Source organism: Equus quagga, chromosome 12 (genome assembly GCF_021613505.1).
Source record: "Equus quagga isolate Etosha38 chromosome 12, UCLA_HA_Equagga_1.0, whole genome shotgun sequence".
NCBI classification, from domain to species: domain Eukaryota; kingdom Metazoa; phylum Chordata; class Mammalia; order Perissodactyla; family Equidae; genus Equus; species Equus quagga.
Window position 1 is genome coordinate 57224179 of NC_060278.1, and position 25191 is coordinate 57249369.

At 37.2% G+C, this 25191-nt stretch overlaps 1 protein-coding gene across 7 annotated transcripts in view; it reads right to left on the reverse strand.

Annotated features, from left to right (window-relative positions):
• Positions 1 to 1068: 1068 nt before the first annotated feature.
• Positions 1069 to 25191, reverse strand: part of DENND1B (DENN domain containing 1B) — a 244776-nt gene continuing 220653 nt past the window's right edge. For all 7 annotated transcript variants that reach the window (XM_046678991.1, XM_046678992.1, XM_046678990.1 and 4 more), the window contains 3 exons: positions 10200 to 10279; positions 9010 to 9226; positions 1069 to 7347 (listed from right to left, as the gene is read on the reverse strand). In XM_046678991.1, the coding sequence (XP_046534947.1) occupies positions 6811 to 7347; positions 9010 to 9226; positions 10200 to 10279 (834 nt within the window). In that variant the 3' untranslated portion in view covers positions 1069 to 6810. The remainder of the gene's footprint in view (positions 7348 to 9009; positions 9227 to 10199; positions 10280 to 25191) is intronic.

The window sequence follows — 25191 nt, forward strand, 5'->3', positions numbered from 1 at the left end:
TTTTATAGTTATATTTTATGGCTTTATACTCCAAACAGCCATGAATTCAAATGAAATTGGATACTTAGGAATATATTTTCTCTCCCTCAAATAATATGGCAGCTGCTATGTACACAAAGGTTGCTCAATAAATATTAATAATTCATTCTAAGAACAGACACTTCTATTTTAAATAGAAGTAATGCTTCAGGGAAATTAAGTATCAGGTCCAAAGCAATGTCAGAACTTGGGAAAGGTTTTAATTCACCCGGAAGATTCCACAGTACACTATTTTATTTTTACGCTACTAATACTATATTTTCCACATATGTACAAATTTTTATCTGTCCTGTAATTCATTCTGTTACATCTAGGCAAGAAAATTCTAAGATTCACTACATATGAATACTCCAAAAAAGTATTAGTTTCATTTAGACATAAAGAAAATCCAATTGGGTTTTTTTACTTCTGCACCTATAGAATTAAGATACGACCATCTTTGTCACCCACAGACACTCAGACGGCCTGACACTAACCCCTGCAAAGCGGGAACAATCAAACTCAGTAAGAGCCAGCTAACCCTTAGGCTGACAAGGATAATCTCTCTTTCCTTGTTGTCAAGCCCTTTGCTTCCTCTACGGAAGCAAGAAAAGTTCTGCATATTATTCCCAGAAATTCTGCACCCAAAGGGAAACTGTGCTCATTTCAAATTTGACTTTTGCTCTAAGTGGAACTATCGCAGCTCTCGGATGAGACGTTTCTGGAGCACTATTCACACACTTTGCTCTGTTTCATCTCTGTCCTCAACTCTTAGCTGCCGGTCAATAAACAACAGTTGTTGGTCCTGCTCTGATATACTTAGCGACACTCCACTTGCCTATCCTATGATTTTAGTGCCTAACAAATTAGCTGACCCTACAGGAAAGGATGGACACCTCTCAAGCAGACCTGTCAGGAAGATCTGGGCTTGAATCTATACTGCAGCAGCTAGAAAGCTCAGAGATGGAGACGGAAGGTCCTCCAACAGCTCACCTAGACCACTGAGGGGAATAAGTGGCCAATGGTAAAACAAGTCACCACAGCGTGAAGTTTTGCTTATGACCAATTTTATTTTATAACTGCATTGTTGGGCACTTTATGGTAATGTGTAGTTCACCCATTATTTATTTTTGCATACTTTTTAAATTTCCAAAGCAATATTTTTATACACAATGTCCTCCCAATAGTAGTCAACTTCAGAGATGATTTATACTGTAGCCTCAAGGATGCAAGAATAAGAAAGCAAATCTCAATGCTGGATAGGTTTTTACAGATATCTGTCACCATGTCTAGCAAAAAAGCTCAAGGTTTTCAGTCCTTTTAAACAGGTATTCATTTAAAGCAAAAGAAATAAGCTTTGGAAAAGCTCAATTTTGAACCTTTCATGTACCTTATATGTAAAATAGCTTTATACATCTTAAATTGTAGGCTCCATGCAGTTCATACTTGTCAGCTGTTTTAGGCATTGCGATTAAGTACTAAATCATAATAGATTCAAGAAATCTCATTTTTGGTAGATGATTATTAAATGGTTCTCAAAATAACCATATGGACGTTATACTATCTGAAGGATGGTGACTTGACATACGTGGTGCATTTAGCATGCGCAGAGTTCTAATTCTGTCCTGTCCTAAACATCACATAATCAACCAGAGGGTGGATTTGTTAAGGTACCTCAACATGGCTCTGAGAAATGAAATCACAAAGAGACGAAGAGACTTAGAGGTGTATCATGTCAAAGAGGTAATCATTTGTGACTCTGCAACCTTTTAAGATAAAAGATTGTGTATTTTAAATTACTTCACTTAAGTATGGTTTGAAAAAACACAGATTTCTGGATGGAAAGCATCCAGTTAACACTGCTGTTCAGTACCTTGGTTTCTTTTTTTGGTATATTTGCATATCGCATCCAGAGCTACAGATTTTCCACAGTGCTTTTCTGCCTCATTCAAGTATAATAAAAGTAGAAATCTATAGAAGCTCTAAGCTTAAACAAACTGTACATTATACAAAAATTAACTTAGTTACAGACAGTCAAAAAGTGTTGGCAATGCCCTTTATAAATCTTACCAAAGGTTCATCACAAAGGATGTTACAATCTGCATATGTGGTCATCACCATACAAAGGCCGTGTGGATTTACGTAGTACAGATTGAGCATTTGTTAAATGTACACATGTAGAATCAGCATTTTGCCCTATATACACTTCTTTTAAAGTAACAACATTGTTAACACTAATCTAAGGTTCAGGATTTTCTTATTGCATATTTACTGTTGCTGAGGCAGTTAGTTATGATACAATAATGCAATACCCATAATTATTTTAAATAAACAAAAACATTCCTTCTGGCAACATTATAAAGAACACTTTTTTCTAAAATCACATAGAACATTGCTACATACAGTTTACACAAATACTGAAAAATATGACCTTAAGGCATCTGCTGGAAAAGCAGATGTGCATATTTATATGAACTAAATTATGCAGGAAAAAATATTGCACAAAATCCTATTATTTTCAAAATAAAATATGCTTCTTTCTAAATACACATAATTCTCTATCTTGACCAAATCAAAATGTTAACTGGTTTGTTCAAAACAATTCTGTCTCTTAAACAAGCTTTAAGAAACAGACTGAACAAATTTCTGGGCTTGACACAGGAAAGATGTCAGTACTGACACAGAGTTTGTAAAAACTAAGTCCAGTAATAAGAAGTGCTTGGGGGAAAATTAGATATGGGTATTCATTTTACATTCTTAAATTTATATTCTGATTTACTAATATCTACCCAGAATCAAAGTTCTTTATGTTAAACAAAATGGAATTTGCATTAGAAAATTTATTCATGAAAATAATCTTTTCATGAAAATCCAGATTTTCTAGAAGAGAAGGAAGATCTACTGATCGTAAGAATATTCACAGTTTTCTCCTCTTGATCAGGAGTCTACTTCTTCACCTTATTTAAGAAACAACTAATTCATTAGCATTTGTGGATCCTATAATCTTAACAACAGCACTGTCACATACAGTTTTAATTTAAAAGGGGGAGGGACTATTTCGAGAGAAAGCTGTTATCAAGATAAAGACAGTAACAACCAGATTCCCATGGACATGCCTCCACACCCTCTGTTAATCCTAAACTGAGTAAAGTGGCCCTAAGTTTTGCAAAGGAGCCTCGTTCCATTATAGAGAGCCCAGTGCTGCCTGGTGAAAAGACTGGGCATCGTGGTGACAGAGAATCCAACAAACAAGGACACTTAGTTTCTAAGAGTCTCTGAATCTGTCCCTTAAAAGTAGATATCTTAGATAGCAGCATTATTATACTTTGTATAATAACAGAGAAAGTAAGTTAATGAAATTAGAAACAGTACTATGGTTCTAGACTTAGAGCATGTTTTAGATTAAGCAGCTTTAAAAGGCCCTTTTTTGGGTGTTACAACCTCGGGCTAATAACTTCTAAGCAAAATATATTATTATTATTACTATTATTTGCAATTCCTTTTCCTTTTAATTGGTTCATTCAGAGCAGGTCGATTATTTTATTTGCCTACCTCCTCAGTTACTGTACTTGCACATGATCAGTACAAAGAGTCAATAAATATTTCCTAAACGGGTAAGTTATTAATTTTTAATCAAAAAATAATCATGCTATATTTTGGTGCCTTTCTAAAATATGCTAAAGTAGGTAACCATCAAATGTAACACTTAACAACACTTCCACTTAACAAAAAATAGCTCCTAGATTCACACACTGCTCTTCTATCCCTGAAATACCACGGATGTGATATCTAAGGGCAAAAGGAGAAAAGCTGGAGTGGGCTGCAGGAGACCGTGACTGTTTAGCGGCCACATGAAGACCACATCCCAAAGCCAAAGGTGTTATTTGTTTATACAATTCTTTTGTAGAACAGGTGTCATTTCTTTGAAAAAAAAAAATTCAAACAGCAGGGGAGTTTACAAATATTTGGTTTAGCTCTAATAGAAAATATGAACCTAGCAGAAGATAATACTTTTTTGTTTATTTCAGAACTCACCTTAATTTCACTTCCTTCTCCCTACGTCCATCATAATAGTAGGAAGTCTAGTTTACGAGCAGACTTTCAATACTCAAACATTTAATGGTCTGAAATACTAACACTTGCTACTAGTCTTTCGGATTTTTTCTGAGAATATCACGTAGAGTTTTTGTTTTTGCTTTGCTTTTAACGTGGAATATAACAGCTGACTTTGTCCGTTAAAATAAGGCACAAGTCCAGTTTCAAATACCTTGACGCGATGATCACTTGTGAGTGGCTAAATATGCTTAAACAATACAGCACTACAGTCAAGCATCTTGTGAGGCAACCGAAAGGTAGAAAATTCTAAGGCCGTGATATCTATTAAGCAAATGGACTAAAACCCAAATTTTGCCTATGCTACACTCACGATCATCTCCTTCTTCAGACTATGAATTCTGAAGGAAAAAATACCTCATACCAATATTCCTATTAAAAGGCTGTTTTACATCCTTTTCAAAAATTATGAAGGAATATTTGCTGAGCAGATTAACAATCAGAACACCCCTTTTTCCTTCTCGTTTAGAACAGTTCTGCTGATAAATGGACTTCTTTCATTACATATGTCAATAAAGTAAAACAGAATTTGTAATGAGTACATAAAGGCAAATTTGACAAGAACCTTGAGTCTTACTTTTGTCTTAAAAAAATAAGGATTAAACACTATTTTCCTTAATATACAGAGTTCATCCTTATAGGGAAAACAAGATTTGTTTTCCTTCGTAAACATGAATGAATAATTGTCCCAAATAAAACATATCCATTTAGATTTTGGAATGCAGTTTAAAAAAGAAAAACTTGGCCATTTCTTTGAATTATTTAAAGATTGACCTAGGTAAATATTTTTAAGCAATGTTTTTAACAAAACCCCTTCTGGGGCTTGTTTTTAACTGAAAATTATTTCAGTAAATATTTTAGAGTACAGTCCTGATGGATTCTTGAATGGTTTCTCAAACACCTTTTCTAAAACGACAATTTCTAAAAAGTAATCATGATTGGGGATATAGAGAGTCTATCTACTGAACATACTGATAGCAAATAAACCATAACATCACCGTTTTTTCTTCTGATTACACCTATTAACCCAACCTCTCGTGAAGCAATCAATGTATGGCTCCTTCTCCCTGAATTTCAAAGCCTAACAGTGAATCTGAGGCAGAAGAGACAACCCTCCCAGGCAGGGGAATTCCAAATAATTCACGCTGATGCTCTGCCTCAAAGAAGAAGCAGCATAAGCGCCAACTCCTTAAGTGTGGGCTGTACAGAGACTGACTTCCTTTCAAAGACTACAGTGTGGAAAGGGAGGGAAAGGAGTAACTTTATAGTGCAGAAACCTGACAAACACGGCCTCAGTGAGGTCATCAAGGTCAACATCAACATTCACAAATCATGTGGACAGTATGCACCCTTGATATGATGTGATAAAAATGGCACTTTACCTCTGTAATCTTCCTCCCCCAAAACCATAATCCCAGTGTAATCACGAGAAAAATATCAGACAAATTCCAACAGAGGTGCCTCCCACAATATATCTGACCAGTACTCTTCAAAACTGTCAAGGTCATCAAAAACAAGGAAAGTCTGAGAAACTGTCACAGCTGGGAGGAATCTAAGGAGATGTGACAACCCAGTAAAATGTGGTATATCCTGAATGGGACCCTGGAACAGAAAAAGGATATTAGAAAAAAACTAAGGACATCTGAATAAAGCATGGACTACCAGTATTGGTTCATTAATTGTGGTGAGTGTAAGATACTAGTAACAGGGAAAATTGTGTGCAGGCTTATGTGGGAACTCTCTGTACTTGCTTCACAATTTTTCTATAAATTTAAAACTTCTAAAATAAAAATCAACTATTTTAAAAAGTAAATTGAGATGACATGAAGCGTTTTGATAAAGAATTAGTTAAGAAAAAAAGACAGGACCATTTTTCATCAGGACAGCTTACATTGCATTTGGCTTTCTGGGGGTGGGATCTTGGATGTACGCAAAGGCATACGGAGAGACGGTGAAAAATTTTTGAAGTGTCTCGTTTGTAAACAGAAGGCATTAATTTCACATTGCAATTCAGTACTTCATATATTTCACTGAGTGACAGGTAAATGTGTACCTTTATACTTTTTGGAAAACATGGCTGCAGTGTTCACAAGAGAGCTTTTTAACTTTGAAAAAATGAATTTTGTCCTTGATTCAATGAATAGAAAAAGGCATTATTGCTCTGCAGATCACATATAACTTATCTTTCAAAATTTACATGTAATTCTATAAATTATTTAAGTATGCTTAATATACGTTTAAGATTAAGGCAATTAGCGGGTCAACAGTTTCAGGCTAGTTCTGAAAAGTTTTGATATCTTGATCAGTTGATGCTCAACCAGATTAGTATAGTAGCTACTGGTTATGTGCAAGGGTTATATATGCATACTTAGTTTAAATAAACTGAATGGCATTAAGCACCAAATGGTGGGAAATCATCAATACCTGCTTTCAACATACATACAAACTAGTACCTGATTTAAGAGCACAGTAGAAGAATTAGCTTTACATTTAAAAATCAATGGATAATATATACCCATGAGACGAACGAGTGGGGGAAATGTATGTTCTAAATGAAAAATAACTTTTAGACAGTAGTAAGAGTTGTCATTCCTACAAGTAATTGTTTACTATATCGATTACATGGAATCCTAAAATGTCTCCACAGAAGCTTGGATGCAAGAGATTGAAATTGTTGATTTAAGCTTGGTTTCCACTTGTGTTTTCCTCTGAAATGTTCAAGTCCTGTTGGAAGGCAGATGTTATGCGACATAATGACACCACTTCATGAAGCAGCCCAGTATCTTCTGAAGTCTCTTTGGCTTCTTTCCCTTCCTTCTCCCAAGGAACAAAGGTAGATGAGCGTCGCCCAAGGCTGAGTATGAGTGGATCATCTGAAGTCTGGCTTAGTGTTTCCTTCTGTTCTGTTTTTCCTTCTTCAGTTTGGGAAACTTCAAGTGCAGCTGGCTGGAAATCCAGTCCTGAAGTAGAAGCTGGCTTCTCCACTGTCGGAGTCCCGCTCACGCTGTCGACACTGAGATGCTTTTCACTGTTTTCCTCTTTCAGGATAAACAGAGAATCTGTCAGGCCAATAGAGGACACTCGCTTCCTGGGGGAGGGAGGGAGGTGTTTGCCATGGAGGGCACTGTCATCCTGCCCGAGATGCCACTCCGCTTGGTCACCAGAACCACTACAAAGCAGAGCCAGGTTATTCTCACTAGGCGCATTGGATTTATTCTGAAAGAAGAAACAAATTCAGAAAATTTTTAATAAAATTATAGCATTACTTAGCAATATTTTTTTCCATTTTCAAATCAACATTAATATCTTGTAAGGCTGGGGACTTGAAGTTCCTCCCAGAGGAACTATGGCATTGATAGTTAATTCTGAATACCTCCAATGGCTCTATTAACAGGAATGAAAGGAGATGGACCTTGGTTTCCATGTCCTTGAAACTGTCACCAATAAGATTCAAACTAGATTATAAGTATTGGCAAGGATGTAGAGAAAAGGGAACCCTTGTGCACTGTTGGTGGGAATGCAAATTGGTGCAGCCAGTACAGAAAACAGTATGGAGGTTCCTCGAAAAATTAAAAATAGAACTACCATATGATCTAGCAATCCCACTTGCGGGTTTTTATCCAAAGGAAATGAAATCACTATCTTGAAAATATAGCTGCACCATATGTTCAGTGCAACATTATTCACAATAGTGAAGATATGAAATCAATCTAAACGTCCACTGACGGATAAAGGAATGAAGAAGATGTGGTGTATATACACAACGGAGTATTATTCAGCCTTTAAAAGAAGGAAAGTCTGCCATTTGTGACAACATGGATGGACCTGGAAGACATGCTAAGTGAAATAAGCCAGACGCAGAAGGACAAACACTCCATGATCTCACTTATACGTGGAATCTGAACCAGCAGACCCCTAAAAGTAGACAGCAGAATGGTGCTTACCAGGGGCTGGGGTGGGGGAGGGGGAGGAAAGAGGAGATGCTGTTTAAAGGGCACAACATTTCAGTTATGCAAGTAGAATAAGCTCTGGAGACCCACTGTACAGCACGATGACTACAGTTAACAATACTGTATTGTCTACTTGAAATTTGCTGAGAGGGTGGATCTTAAGTGCTCTCAAAAAAAAAAAAACAGACAGGAAAAGAAAATGGTAACTATGTGAGGTGATGGATATGTTAATTAACTTGAGTGTGGTAATCATCCCACAACATATACATATCCAAAAATATCAAGTTGTACACCTTAAATATATGCAATTTTTATTTGTCAATTATACTTCAATAAACCTAAAAAATAAAATGAAATACAAATGATTTGCAAAGAAAAAAGAAAACTCAAAACAAAAAACAAATAGATATAGATTACATAATTAATGCCATGTTCTGGATTTATGTTCAATCAGAACAGGCTGCCACTACTTAACACTTCAATCTCTTGTGTTCTTAAAGCATTCCGTTCAATTTGTTTAAAGCATTGTTTATTTTTGAAGCAATGCAATGAAAAATTACTTGAATTAATACAATTATTAAAAATTTTTTGAAGATTCAAGAAATATAGGAAAAAAGTGGGAATATTTCAGGTTAAAAAAATTCCCCAGAAAATACAGCTATAAAATTAGATTCTAAGAAAATATTACTGCTTGACAAAAGAATTTCAATTAATGACAATAACCACCAGAATTGGATAAATAAAAGGGAAAATACTGGAATTTTGTTACTAGAAATAATTCTTAATGATTCTACTTTATCCTATTTTTGAAGTTTTGACACATCCAATAGAGATTAAATGCTTCTACCAACTAAGATTATAACACTGGGCAATCATAGCAAGGGTAAGGTGTTTTCATTTAACTTTATAAGCTGAAAAATCAACTAACCGTGGGTTTATAATCAATATCATCCATCGATCTAAAGAAATCCAAGCTCTTAGCCGCTGCCAGCTTCCCTTGATCTGAGCTGTGCGTGCTCAATGTATCGAGGATCTCTCCTAATAAGTCCATTTCACCTGAGTACGGAGTCTTTACTCTTGTTTCAACAGAGTCATCACTTTCATAAAAATAAGCAGAAGCTTCTTCACTGTCTTCAGAAGATAACCTGAGAAGAATAAACCGTGCACTGGCAGTTAGGCAACCACATGTGCTGCATGTCAGCAACCTCTCATCAGTTATACTCAAGTAATTAGAATTTTAAAACCAAAGCGACTGTTTCAGTGAAAGAACAACAAAATGGATAATTGGTTCACGGCCAAATTCTTTATAGTGATACATAGACCGAATCAAACACTGCAAATTTTGAGTACACACATTAAGAACAAACAGTGTATGGACCTTATCAATCTGGAGGCAGAAGCAGGGCTTTTCACACAACCTAATTCTGTGTGATTTGGGACATTAGCCTTAGAAATATTAGACTGAACACTTGGAGAGCTTGCTATAGCCCAAGTTTACATTCAATATTTTTATATGGTTTTCCTTTCATTTATTTACTCACTTATTTTAGAGAAGAATGCATATTCCTTTATATAGACAAAGACATACTAACTGGAGAAAAAATAATGTCCATTTTGTCATCAACCTATATCTTAAAATTGCTAAAAAGCTAAACAATACTATTATCATTTTCCTTATTTCATATTAAAATTAATTTTAACACTCTGTATTAAATTCTCCTCTTCTGATGCCAGCAGAGACTCAAGTCTCCCCTGGCCCTGATTCATTTGTGTCAGCTGACCATTCTTACTCTTCCTGATAACTACCTGCCCCTCTTCAGTAGGAGGGCAGGAGTCTAACTTAGCTGGGCTTCTTTTTCCCCTTTAACACTACCCCAGATATCTCCATAGGCATTAAAGCTTTCCAAGAACAAGGTATTTCAGGTCTATCTTGCATTCCCTTCTCAAGATTTATCCCCCATGAGACTCCAACGAGCAATGGTTGCTTTTGCAGAAGAACACTGCAAGGGAGCAAGCTCTGATCTCCAGGAGTGCACACTCTTTCAAACATGTTTTGTAACCTAAAACTTCTGCCATTAAGCCACAGCTCTTACTAGGACACCAAAATCCATCACTTACTTGCTTACTCTTTCGATGTCATCATCATCATCATCATACAGAGCACCATCAAGGCTCTTAAGAGGCCTTTTTAAGCGTGCCTAGAAAGAGGAATTGACCAAGTTGCATTAGTTAAAATAAGTCTCTTTCAGAAATTTTAAAGGAAGAATTTGACTTGATAAGACACACTTTTAAAAGAAATATGCATTCGGGTTTCTGAATATTACCCAATATTCTGATGAGCTGGGAGGAAAAAGGGGAGGGAATCAGGCAATATTTATCTCAACACTTACTTGCACCTCAAACTAATAAAAATAAAATCACTAGATTGAGTATGTATGAACAAATGCACAACCACCCAGTCTATCAGTCCCTGATTTAAGCACACTTGACCTACAATCAATCATATCCCCATGCATTTATCCCCCAGTTTCAATAATCATCACTATTTGCCAATTTTGTTTCTTTCATCCGTTACCCATAGTCTCCCTCACACCACGTATTTTAAAGCAGTGTTTCTCCATCCTCAATGTGCATATACATCTCTTGGAGATCTTCGTAAAAACATAGATTCTGATTCTACAGTGGTTCTGAGGATGGGGCCTGAGTTTCTTTTTTTTTTTTTGGTGAGGAGAGATTGGCTCTGAGCTAACATCTGTTGCCAACTTCCTCCCTTTTTTTTTTTTAATCCTCCCCAAAGCCCCAGTACATAGTTGTATATCCTAGTTGCAGGTCACTCTAGTCCTTCTATGTGTGACACCACCACAGCATGGCTTGATGAGTAGTGCATAGGTTGGTGCCCTGGATCCACACTGGTAAAGCCTGGGCCACTGAAGCAGAGCACATGAACTTAACCACTTGGCCATGGGGCCGGCCCCAGAGTTTCTGTATTTCTAACAGCCTCTTAGGCGACGTTACTGCAGCTGGATCTAGAGGTCAAACATTGAACAGCAAGGTTTTGAAGCAAATCCTAGACAATCTACCATTTCACCTGTAAATATCTCATTAAGTATCTTTAACAGATAAAGATATTTTCTCACACAACCAAAATATCATTATCATACCTAATAAATGAACAGCCTTTCTTTCAGGGGGTGCAGAGTAGCAGCTTTTAGTAGGTTTTCAATAAATATTTGTCAAAGAAAAAGAAAAAAGAGTATATGACTTTCTGATGCTCTTCATTTATCAGGTCTTGCAAGTCTGGGATCTGTCCCCTGGCTCCCTTGCTCCCTAGTTCATTCTCTTCTAACCTACAAGGCATCATCACGGCCTTCTTTCAATCCCTTATATTTGCCCTGAACTGTTCCACTGCAGGACCTTTGCATATGTTGATTCCTCTCCCCAAAAAGCTCTTCTCTTACATTTATCCCCTCTCTTCCTACCCCCACTGTCTCTGTCTGTACACATCTACACTCATTAGAAAATCTGGCATAACTGCCTACGCCTTATCTGAGCCTCTATTGTTCTGACTTGTAGAATTCTACAGTCTCTAAACTGCTGACAGAGAGATCCTTTAAAGGCAAATATAACAATGCTCTCCTTCTCTTTAAACCAATCCTTCAACAGCTCCTTACTGTTTTCAGGCTAAGTCTCACACTCCTTACTTCCGCCCAGAGAGGTCTGGCTAAGCCAGCCTCTCTGAAGGCCTCAGTTGCCACGCAGATGTGTCCCCCAGCACCAGCAAACCACCTTCCTTTCTTGCATGCTTCCCGAGGTCTTCTGCCTCAGGCCTACAGGTGTTGATGTGTCCACCAGAACTGCCCTCTCCTGGCCTTTTCTCTTTCTAGTTATCCTTCATGCCGTGGCTCAAGTGTTCCCCTTTTTGGACATACTTCCCCACTCATCAATCAATTTAGGTGCCACCTGGTGTGTTTTTGAGTACTTGTGCACATACTCGTCAGGGGCCTTATCCCCTCTACCGTGGTCATTGTTCAATTCTCTCTTCCCTGCTGTTCGGTAGATTCTTGAGGGTAGGCACCTTGCTAATTTCTCTCTCCTACCCTCAGAACCAAGCACAGTGTGTGGTACATATTAGTGTCAGGAAAACTGTAAAAGACTTTGAAAGGAGCAAAAGATTATGGAGTGTCCCATCCATGAAATTCGGATGTTGTTTAGAAGATTCTGGGGATTATCTGATTTGGCAGTGCTCTGCGTCCTTCGCTGTCTTAACTACCTTTCCAGGATACAACTGGACAATTCACGCAGCTAAGGCCTCACCTGAAGTGGTGTTATACAAGCCACTACTATGGAACAAAGTGGGGCTCCGTGCAGGGAGCCAATGCCTACAAAGCCCTCCCAGGAAAACCTGCCTGGGGCCTGCTTGACAATGCAGCCTTCCAGGTGCCTTTCCTCACAGCCAGGAACCTTAGCAAAGCCAGGGAACCTCAAAAGGAATTCACCCTAATTTATAGATATTTCAGATAAAACATATGTTGGAAAGGTCTCTTGGGCTTAGCCTCCTAGCCTCAAGAGAGCAAATAACAGAGACTTTTATACACCCAATCTGAGATTTCTTTGAAAACTTCCAGAAAGAAGTACATTCTGTGGGCTTTGCTAGTCAATACTGCATGGCTCCAGACTTACAAAGCAAGTTCAGGGAGGCTTATATGGTTAATTAACATTCTGGTTGCTCCAATGTAAATAATCAGGCCAAACCTAATGAGAACAGCCTCTTTTTGTGATCAAGAATAATCTCTGAGGGAGGCACAAGCCCACAAGATGACGGCAGCTGGCCTGGGCCATCCAAGGGGGGCAGCATCAGCCCTGCTGCTTCGGAGCTGGGGCCTGCCCACTCGGGAGCTGTCAGCTCTGGCCTGGCTATCTCACAAGAAGGTTGCTGATCATTATGAAAATCCTAGAAATGTCTGGTCCCTTGACAAGACATCTAAAAGTGCTGGAACTGGACTGGTGGGGGCTTCAGGATGCGGTGATGTAATACAATTACAGATTCAAGGGATAAAAAGGGGAAGACTGTGGACACCAGGTGTGAAACATTTGGCTGTGGTTCTGCAATTGCCTTCAGCTTGTTAACCACTGAATGGGTAAAAGGGAAGATGGTGGAGGAGGCCCTGACCATCAAAAACACAGATATCGCCAAGGACCTCTGCCTTCCTCCTGTGAAAATGCCCTGCTCCATGCTGGCTGAAGATGCAATCAAGGCGACCTTGGCTGATTACAAACTGAAACAAGAACCCACGGAAGGAGAGGTGAAGAAGAAATGGGCCTGTCGTGAAGCCTGCAGCAGGTCCCATCAGCTGTCTGCCCACCTACCGAGCAATCACCTAGATGTTCAGAAGCTCCTCACACTACAATAAAAGAGCTATGAGAGCCGCATGACATTCCCTGTTCGCATTGTGGCTCTAAGGCAAGCAAAAGACACAGTTTAACTGTTCTGAATCCTGTGGTTTCTTTCAGGCCGCTTTTATCACCTGAACACAGTTTGTGTATATTTTGAATTGTGTCTATGGCCTTAAAACCAAAACCAATAATGAAGTCTTAAGTTTTGATAGTCCATGAAGTGCACAAGTATCTAGTTTTACATGAACCTATTTGCGGGAAGATTACCAAAAGAGTGCCTTGGTATGATTATTTGACAGAACCAATTATTCCACATAAAACAGATCTGCATATACATACATCACAAATACAAGAATATAAGACAAAAAAAGAATAATCTTTGAGATTATTATGATCACCAGTGGGGAGACTGTCAGGAAAATTGTAAAAGGCTATGAAATGGGCAAAAATTACTGGTTTCCTTTCGAAGAAATGTTGGGTATTGTCTAGCATTCCTTTCCTGGATTATCAGGTACTACCGGGGTCTGCACCATTCACAAGCATGACTATTTATAACCCTAGAGAGAGAGAAGCTACCTTCTGGAGGACTGACAGGAATGCTTCTTGTCCTCAGAGACACGAGTGAATTTTGTCCAGTGGAGATGCAGTTATCATGGAGTGGACACTGATGGTCTCGGTGTCTGTCAGCACAGACACTCAGTGCTCCTTACTGGCTAGGTGTCTGTTCTTTGGATTATCCTTTGTATCAGTTTTTCACATCTTACTGGCTCCCCCATTGGCTAATAAGCCAAATAAAACAAGAGAATTATAGTTTTACCCTTTAATGTAACATTATTCCTTAAAGTAGGCAGTTAATGTTTCCTGAATAAATGAACACCTCCAAACATAGTAGATAGATTCTGCTGGGTCCTTAAACGAATTAAAAAACTGATGAGAAAATACATAAAGCAAAGAAGACAATACTATACTAACTGATTGACAACAGCATTTTCAGTGTCCACGAGGCAGAGAAGAGCATTATATTCATTCCTTCATTCAACAAAGATTAAAGAAATGCCTCCTCTGTGCCAGGCATTGTGCTGTATGCTAGAATACAATGATGACCAAGAAAAGAGCTCCTTGCCCTCATGGAGATTACATTCCAGTAAATGAAATATGAATTAAATGGAACAATCATAAAATAAGCATAAAATTATGACAGCAATAACTTGTACTAAACTATGATTGCTATGAGGAATTTGACCTAGTCAGGGAGGTCAAGATGTTTGAGTTGAGCTCTGAAAGGTTCATAGGTATTAAGTAGATGATAAGAGGGAACAAAACATGCAAAGGTCCTGGGGTGGGACGATCAGGAAATCTAATGGAACGAAAGACAACATTGGTGCACTGCGGTTAGAACCTGTGCGGGTGCACAGGGTTCTTCGAGGCTCCATTAATCTTGCAGTTACCCTTCTGATCACTAGGTGGCAGATACACACTAAGAAGGCAAAAGGCTGGACAAATTTAAATTGACAGAGGGTTATAAGGAAGTGCAGGAGATCAGAGACCTAGCTGGAAAGAGCGGGAGATGAGAACATGGTAGGCAGACGTAGGCAGGGGACAGACCCCGGACTTGCAGGCCCTAATAATTAAAAGTAACAGAAAGCCATTTGTTTTCTTTTTTCCTTCAACAAATATTTGAGAATATACTGAAAGCTGCCACTGTGCATTCTTTGAAAGAAGGTAGTAGCCACATCTCATTTTTCTTTTAATTCTTAGCATCTCTTCATTCCCCAAACATCCATTAAGCACCTACTGTATGCATGCTACTAGCTTCCACGCTGTAAGGCATATAAAAGAAAAGAAAAAGATGTTCTCTTCTCTCAAGGATTAAAAAAATACATATTGAAAATGCCAAAACACTGAAAATAATAAAGCAGTTATAAAGTTATTCTCCATTGTATGAATGTAATTGCACTTTTTGATCATAGAGGAAAACTTACATAAATGACCACTAAAACTGTCATGATTAATGTCAAATTGCAATATTCCTAATAAGTAGGTTCATTCAGCAGACTAAGAATATTAACAACCTAGAATTGGAATTACAAACTATAAATAATGGTAAATTCTGGGATCAAATAAGGGGATTTAGAAGTTTCTGAACTGTACAGACCTGGTGCGGTGATAACATTAGCAAAGGTCATTTCACTGGTGATACAGGCTGTGCAAATCAGCAAATAGTGATTAGCACTTGCAACTCTCTTGGGAACCAGTACTACATAAAAAAAAAAGAGTACATTTTTGGGACGCAAAATGACATAAGAAAACAAAATAAGCAGAATTTACATCACTGTGATATGAAGAATTAAAAATAAGATGGGGAACTGGATGTCACACGTCCTTGATCAGACTCCTACCAGGTTCTAAATACATATAATTGTAAAATAAAATTCAGCTCACATGGAGCTGTCAAATGTAAAGTACACAACTAGTATATGTGAAAATCCATATAATTTTGGAAGGAAGCACTTGTATGGCAAGGGATGCTTACTAAGAACATGAAAAAATACTAAATTAATGCAAAAGAAAAGATATTCGCATGGAATGAAATTTATTAGAGAAGATATCCTACTAGAGAAACTCAACCCACAGGTAGACCTTGAATGAAATAAAGAAATGGACTGGTAAAGACCGGAGGGAAAAGCATGTCCGATGAAGGAAAAATCATAAGCAACGCAGAAAGAGAGTGACAGAGGCAAAGGCCTAAGTCACAAAACCATACAACTTCATATTTTGAAGAGGCCTCCAGAAGGAAGTTTGGCCTAGCCACAACAAGCAAGACCACCATGTCCTTTCTTTCCACTGCAGTGGTCTCCAGAAAGCACATCAGGCAGTAGAATGATGAGAATCATCCCCTCACACACCAGGAGTCAGTTTATCTTGCAGTCACCATTTCCGTCACTAGATGGCAGGCAAATACTAATAAGGCAAAATGCTGGGTGAGTTTAAATTCATAGCCGGGTTAGGGGTGGAGGAAAAATAAGGGATATAGACAGATTAATGGGAAAATACAATTTTCTGGACTTAATAAAATTAAGATGCTTGTAATCATAAATTTCTTTGAAAGTAAGTACTCTGTGCTACTGGCCTCATTTTAGAGTTGAAGTAACTGAGATCCAGAAGCGTTATCTAGTGTACCCAAAGTCTACAGCAAAGCCCGAGCTTATGCATCCTTCCTCGTATGATGAAGAATGCTCACATGGTAAAATATGAGAAACAAATTAAAGAAACTCTACTACGCAGAACTCTAATGGCAATACCTCAAAAATGCATGGGAGTTTACAATGTGAAGAGTGCTTTAAAAACACGTGAGTTGTCATTTTTATAGGCAGTGGCTGAAGCACAGTTAAGTGACTTACTCATGACTGATCTGCTTGAGTATGTCAGATCTTTCATATACTATACTTTAATTCATGAAGTATCGACTTTACCGCAAATTTTGGTGGAATGTTCCCTATTACATATTAGGGAACCAAAAGTTTAATGAAGCAAAATATCTTGGACAAGATTAAACAATTAGTGACAGAACCTAAATGCCAACCCAGGTGTCCTGACTCCCTGGACAACACTCTTCTCATTATAATTACAGTAGGTAAGTCCTGAGAGACTCAGAAGAAATAAATGTCTGAGAATTAACCTGAGAAAGACTGTCTTAAAATGCCAAGTTTTAACCTCATTTTAAAGCAGGTGGTAGCTACAGGAGGCTCAAGAGTGCTAATGTTCCAGTAGGTGAAATGGCAGAGTGAAGAGACAAGAGATTAACACTTTTCCAAAGATACTGAAAACAGATATTCCTGTCAGGGCAAAAGAGTAAATTGGAAGGATTAACAAGATACGTGATTGGTGAGGTCTAATGAATTCAGCTGATGAAGGGCTATTATTATTAGGCTAAGGAAACCAGATTTCACAGAAGCATCAAAATCATATTTCTGAGCAGGTGAGTGCTGGGTGAGACGCGTGCGGGAGGGAAGACTTGGAAGTGGTCCTGACACATCCAAGAAGCCTTTACCAATCCTCCTAGTCTGCAGAGATCTCATCTTCATTGTCAGCTTTATTCTCTTCATTCTCTACCACTCAGTGTCACTTTACATATGCTCTCTTATAAAGGTAGCGTCTCATTTTAAGTACATTACTGTCTTACCAAGAGCTTGAGACCAAGAATCCTATCTTTTAATTCATCTTGCTTCTAATTCCATTTGCTTTTAAAATGCAAAAAGGAGCAAAAGAATGTCGACTCCCATCCTAACCATGAGAAAAAGCTGGATAATCTAAAAAAATTTCTTGAGCCCACCAGAGAGCTGAGTTTTAAGGCAACCAAGTAAACTCAATTCCATCGTTACAAGTGCCTGCATGGAGTGATAAGACGATCGATCTCATCCTTGGCCAAGCACAAGGAGACAGGCAGCTGGGATGCAAGGAGGGAAGAAGAAATCTGCTCAGATCGAATAGTCTTGAAGATCAAGTATGGGATAACCTGTCGGTTTGGAAGAGCTGGGAATCTCAGAGACAAGGGGAGTTCGCGCTCGCAAGCTCTTTTCCACAGAAAACATCCTATAATTTTATTTGCTAAATCAGGAAACCCTATCACCCAGTGCCACAGAGAAAGACTGGGGGCAAGGCAGGAGACTGAAAAGAGCTCCCCATGATAGTGCAGGCCTGCAGTGGGGAACAGGCTGCTGCAGGGCAACAGGCATGAGCCCCACCTACTTTCTAAGAACATTCAGACACATAGACCAATGGAATAGAATCAAAAGCCCAGAAATAAACCCAAGCATATAAGGTCAACCAACATTTGACAAGGGAGCCAAGAATACTCAACGGTGAAAGGTAGTCTCTTCAACAGATGGCGCTGGGAAAACTGGGTGATCATATGCAAAAGGGTGAAACTACCTGAATTTCACCTTACATCACTACAAAAATTAACTCAAAATGGGTTAAGTAAGACCTGAAACTATAAAATCCCTAGAAGAAAACATAGGAAAAAAACTTCTTGCCATTATTGGTAATGGTTTTTTGGATATGACACCAAAAGCATAAGCAACAAAAGCAAAAATCAACAAGCGGGACTACCTCAAACTAAAAATCTTCTGTACAGCAAGAGAAATGATCAAGAAAACGAAAACGATAAACAAAATGAAAATCAACAAAATCAAAATTTCTCCCATTCTTGTGAAATGGGAGAAAATATTTGCAAGTCATATATCTAATAAGGGGTTAATACACAAAATATGTAAGGAACTCATATAATAGCAAAAAAAACACAACCCAAAAACCAAATAAACCGATTAAAAGATGGCCAGATGACTTGAACAGTCATTTTTCCAAAGAAAACATACAAACAGCTCTCAACTACAGTTGGCCCTCCATATCCGTGGGTTCTGCATCCACAGATTCAATCGATCGTGGACTGAAAGGCCTACGATGCCTGCGTCTTTACTGAAGATGTCCAGACGTTTTTTTCTTGTCATTATTCCTTGAACAATACAGTATACATGTATACCTCATTTTATTGCACTTCACTTTATGACCCGTCACAGATAATTGCATTTTTTACAAGACCTTCCGCCAGCAAAAAGATTATGACTCGCTGAAGGCTCAGATGATGGTTAACATTTTTTAGCAATAAAGCATTTTTCAATTAAGGTATATACATTGTTTTTTAGACATAATGCTATTGCATACTTAGTAGATTACAGTGTAGACATAACTTTTATATGCACTAGGAAACCAAAAAACCCGTGTAACTTGCTTCATTGCAATATTTGCTTTATTGCAGTGGTCTGGAACTGAGCCTGCAGTTTCTCCTAGGTATGCCTGTAACAATTATTGACATAGCATTTACACTGTATTAGATACTAGAAGTAATCTAGAGATGATTTATTTACAGTATATTTGAGGATATGCATAGGTTATATGCAATACTACACCATCTTATATAAGGGACTTGAGCATCCCTGGACTTTGCTATATGCAGGGGTCCTGGAACTAATCCTCTAAAAATACCAAGGGACAACTGTACATGAAAAGGAGCTCAACATCACTAATCATCAGGGAAATGCCAATCGATACAAGATATCACCTCACACCTGTTAGAACAGCTATCATGAAAAAGACAAGAGATAACAAATACTGGCAAGGATGTGGAAAAAAGGAACCCTTGTGCACTGTTGGTGGGAATGCAAATTGGTGCAGACACTAAAGAAAATAGTATGGAAGTTCCTCAAAAATTAAATTAGCAATGCCAATTTAATTGCTGAAATTAAATTTCAGCAATCCCACTTCTGGGTATTTATCAGAAGGAAATGAAATCACTGTCTCGAAGAGATACTCACACCGTGCATTCACTGCAGCATTATTCACAATAGCCAAAATAAGGAAACAACCTAAACGTCCATCAATGGATAAGTGGATAACCAAAAGTGTGGTATATCTATATGTATACATACATACATACACACACACACACACACACAATGGAATACTATTCAGCCATAAAAAAGAAAGAAAATTCTGCCATTTGCAGCAACACGGAAAATCTTGAGGGTATTAAGTTAAGTGAAATAAGTCAGACAAAGACAAATACTGTATGATCTCACTTATATGTGGAATCTAAAAAAGCAAAACTCATAGAAACAGAAAGCAGACTGGTGGTTGCCAGGGGCTGGAGGATGGGGGAAATGAAAAGATATTGGTCAAAGGGTACAAACTTCTAAGTATAAGATGAATAAGCTCTGGGGACCTAATGTATAGCATGGTAACTGTAGTTAACAATACTGTATTGTATACTTGAAAGTTGCTAAGAGAGTAAACCCTAAATGTTTTCACTGTAACAGCAACAAATAAATGGTAATTATGTGAGGTGAAGGATGTGTTCACTAAACTTACTGTGGTACACATTTCGCAATATATATGTGTGTCAAATTAAAAAACAAAAGAAATTATCCAAACTGAAACACAAAGAGAAAAAGGAGCCAACAACAACAACAACAAAACCACCCAAGAAAAAACAGAACGGAGCATCCAAGAGCTGAGGGATATCAGCAACTGGTCTGACTCCTTCTGCTCCCAGAACATGCAGGCATTCATTAAATTTTTGTGGAGGTTGTTGTTGCAGTTGATAGGGTAGAAACACCACCACCTAATATTTATTAAACTTCCAGTGAGTGTTGGAAGAACAAATTCTATCACTACACTAACTCTAATCTCCACAATAACTCTATGGGGTGGACGTAATTATCATCTTTTTATAGATCTGAAGGCTGAGAGGTTCAGAGAGGTTGGTATGTTGCTCCAGTTCAAATACTATGCAAGCGGCCTAGCTGGTACTCTGGTCCCAGGTCTGCCATACTCCTAAGCCTAAGATCTCTACACTCCCACATGGGGTCTTCCTACTCAGTGAGGACGGTGATGCTAAGAAGAGAAAAAGAGGAATAAATACAAAGGTCAATGATCACCTTGAAGATGATGGGCCTTAGTAAGGTAAGAGGAGGTAAGTGATCTCAAAAGCAAGCCTGGCACGTAGTAGGGTTCGGAGGAGGTACATGACAGTGAAAGCAATAAACCAGCACACAGTAGATAATCAGGTAGTTTTGGTGAACTGAATTAGACAGACTTTCCATTATGGTGTTATTCATTCAGTCCACATTGCACCACGAATTACATTAACAGAAGCTTATTTTAATTAAGTTGGGGACTATTCTAGAATTAGACTAAAAATGTCTCCATATTACATTTGAGAGACAGAATATTTGAAATCAGAACTGATCCCTTTATGGAGTCCTTTTACTGAAGTCAGAAAGTTTCCTTTAGGTAGTTTTGACTTCCTTTAGGAAGTTTAGTTTGGCAAAATACTGTATCAAAATCATCCTAGATACACAGTACTTTAGAGTTCATTTCTCCAATGCTGATCAGAGACTATATAAAAACCTATCCAATGGCCACACTGTACCAGCCATTGTAAAGACTCCCTGTCACTAAAGAGTGTTAATGGGTGGAAAGAAGGCCATGTATTCACAGGAGGTCTCATTGTTCACCTGTGTTTATATGCAATATGGCTGTGAATTCAGTTAATAGTTTTAAGCCAACTTTGAAGGACTATTCATATCCCAAGTAATTATGTTAACTATAAATATTTAAAATACATTGTTTCATTATTTTTTCTCTTTGGTATTTGAAAATGCAAATTTTAATAAAGCTCTTGCAGTAAGTTCTCAGTACTGAAAGATTATTGATTAGCATAAATACAAGAAGTTACATAAGACTATTAAATTTTATTCTCAAAGCAAAATAAAGTCTTTGATAAATGGCAAACTACTTGCAATTTCACTTTTGCTGACAGTATTTCAATATTGTAACATTTAAAAAGGCTTCTTAACACACAAAGAGTCCACTGAATTTTCAATAGTCCACTGTATTTTCAAAAACACAGAATTTGGTTCCTTTCACTAATTGAGGTGAAGATGATTCTTCAAGCTGGGATGAACAATTAAAACGTCAGCATTGATTAACAAAGCCATATTATTCCCAGTCACCTTAATAAACTATGCTTGCAAAATGTATATAACTAAGGATTAAAGTATCTGATTTGTAAACTAATTAGCTGGATTTTATTTTTCAGATTACCATATCAATATATAATAAACATAAATGTGTGTGTATATGTGTGAAGAGAGTCTTAAAATGGTTTTTTATAGAAGTAGCAAGAATCGTAACAGAAATCACAGTTATATTTTGGTTTCAAAAGTGTTATTTTACTAATGTCAAAGACATTGATAAAGGCAAAGAAGGAAGAGACTTCTACGAAATGACCAGTATTACACTCAAATGTTAGAAAAACCATAAAAAGCTTCCAAAGAAGGCTGCACACTTAGTAGTCCTATTTTGTAACTGGTATAGGGGCACAGCCTAACTTGTTAAAATATTCATGTATTATTCTAATATTTTATATTGTTCTATGTCAGGAAATATAACAAAGTGTAGTAGATATAAATCCAATTCAATTATAGTAAGATTCTATTATACTCTTGTAGTTATATATCTATTGATGTTCCTGGCAATTTCTCTCTCTTGAGGTGCACTAATAGGCAGCAGCAAAAACCCCTACAAAGAAAAGACTGGCTCTTCCTTTCATCAACACTAACACTGATCTCTGACCAACCTTAAAAGCAGTTCAATACACAAAACAGGAAGAAAACCATCATTTCTGCATCCCAGAATGCCTGGCAGAAAATAACAATTTGTTTACAAAAACTGCGTACTTTTGGAATACAGAGCTGTTGTTAATTTCACCAAAAGCCCTTAAAGTAATTAAAGAGGTAATGGGGAAAAACTCACAAGGTTAAACAGAATAGAAAATAGTAAGGAAAAATAATAGTGACGCGATACTGATGTAAAGTCTGGAATGAAATATTCATTATATTTACTAAATGGAAAAAGTGAGTATCTTTGTTTTTGTTTCAAGACTTTGTAATAAATGACAGCCTTCTGTGGCAATAAATTTGAAGAGTAAAATTATAACATTAAAGAAATACATTTCAACCTAAAAATATCTTATAATATATACTGAACACGTTCATATAAGCGAGACTATCTTCCATTAAGTCTTTCTAATATGCTAGGCATTGTTCAGTACAGCTAAACATTTTAAAAATGAAGACCCGGCCAGTTATTGAAAGAAGGAGTTGGTTTTGAATTATTCCTCTGAAAGAATAATGTTCTTGAACAATTTTATGACAATATAAATGTCTCAATGTGTATTCTATTGTGTTTCTAAAAGAGATTACTCCGAAAGGCAAATTTTATAATTATAAATTTTATCTTGTGTAACTATCTTCTTTCAAGGAAAGAAAACATTACATAATGCCCACTAGAGGGCACCCTTGTAATCTCTAACAATTCTCCGGGAGGAGAGTGGTGGGGCACAGATTTAACTACAATGAAATTTGACATGTTGGAGATCATTACTATTTCAACAGAAAAGCAACAGAGAAAAAAGGACTTTGTTTAAAATTAACAATATGGTACTCATATTTTTCAAATTGGACTTAGATCAATTTTATAAATTAGTGACATTAGTACAGACTAAATGTATGCTATGTGAAAGAGTGGCTTTGGGACAGAGATTCATAAAATGCATTTTCACTTAGGCAGTATTTTTTGTGGGCATCCTTTAATAGAAAGACATTCACTTATTTAAAAAAATCTGTATCATTTGAAACTTTCTAATAGATTTCCTTATCACTCTAATTCAACATTTTAGCTTGATCATAATAATAGTATTCTCAATACTGAGCCAAATTAAAAGTCCTAAAAAGAAAAAATGAAGGGTTTTTTGCTTATCATGATCTGGTTAAACTTATTTTCATTATTCGGTAAAATTTATATTAAGTATTCTTTCCAATTATCTGGGCCTCCTCCTCCACACACACACTTCTGGCCCCTCTCTCGGGTCACAATTATCTTTCCCATTGTGATTTACGATCACGTTTTTCTTGTCAGAATAAGCAAGTGGCTACTTCCCTCTGCAAACCAACAACTGTGCCATTTCTTTCTTGACCAACAAAGCAAAGCTAATCCGTAGACTGTATTTTTCCAAAGATCCCAACAAGTGCACATTTTCAGAAAACTACTATGTCACCTGAGCAAGAAGCAGTATCTTTAATTACACTCATTTTATTCCCAGAGTCCATCAAATTCCAATGAAGAAAAGTGTGTCATAAACAGAGTACTATAAACTGATCCTACTATGTGTGACAATCCCATTATTGATTATGCTGAGGAACTAAGTAATTTAGAGAAAATAAGTTTTTATCTTTTCTTAGAAGTTTCACAGCAACTTAATTTCATTTGTAGCATTTAAAATATGAGATTTAGGGGCCGGCCCAGTGGCTGAGTGGTTAAGTTCGCGCACTCCGCTGCAGCGGCCCAGGGCTTTGCTGGTTTGGATCCTGGGTACGGACACGGCATGGCTCATCAGGCCACGCTGAGGCAGCATCCCACGTGCCACAACTAGAAGGACCCACAACTAAAATATACAACTATGTACCAGGGAGATTTGGGGAGAAAAATCAGGAAAAAAAAAAAGAAGATTGGTAACAGTTGTTAGCTCAGGTGCCAATCTTCAAGGAAAAAAAAGAGATTTATTACCTGTAAAATGTAAACCACCTGATTTTTCATATTTTCTAAAACATATTTACATACTGGGATTTCTAAGTCCCCATTTAACCAAATGTGGCTTTGAAACACCCTACTTTCAAGTCTTTACATGCCAAAAAGGCACATATAACTTCTAAGTACATTCTTTGAAGATGGAATTACATTACTCATCAATTTTAAAATGAGCTCACTGCTATTGTGCTATATTCCACAAATCTATTAGGATGATTTATAAACCAATAAATATATAAAGACTCAAAAAGATAGCAAATTTTAATTTGAAGTGTGCATGTCAACTTGTATAATGGGTAAAAAATGGAAAATCACATAGATCATATTTTATGGTATAAATATCTTCCTTATTTATGCATCATATCTCAAATTATTAGTCTGTATGTGAATATACTTTAAAAATAGAATAAATGACCACTAGTTTAACAGCACTTGCTCTTAGCAGAAATTATGACTATTAAACATGTTTCTATTTGTCAACACTGTATTTGGGTTAAAGTCTTGACTA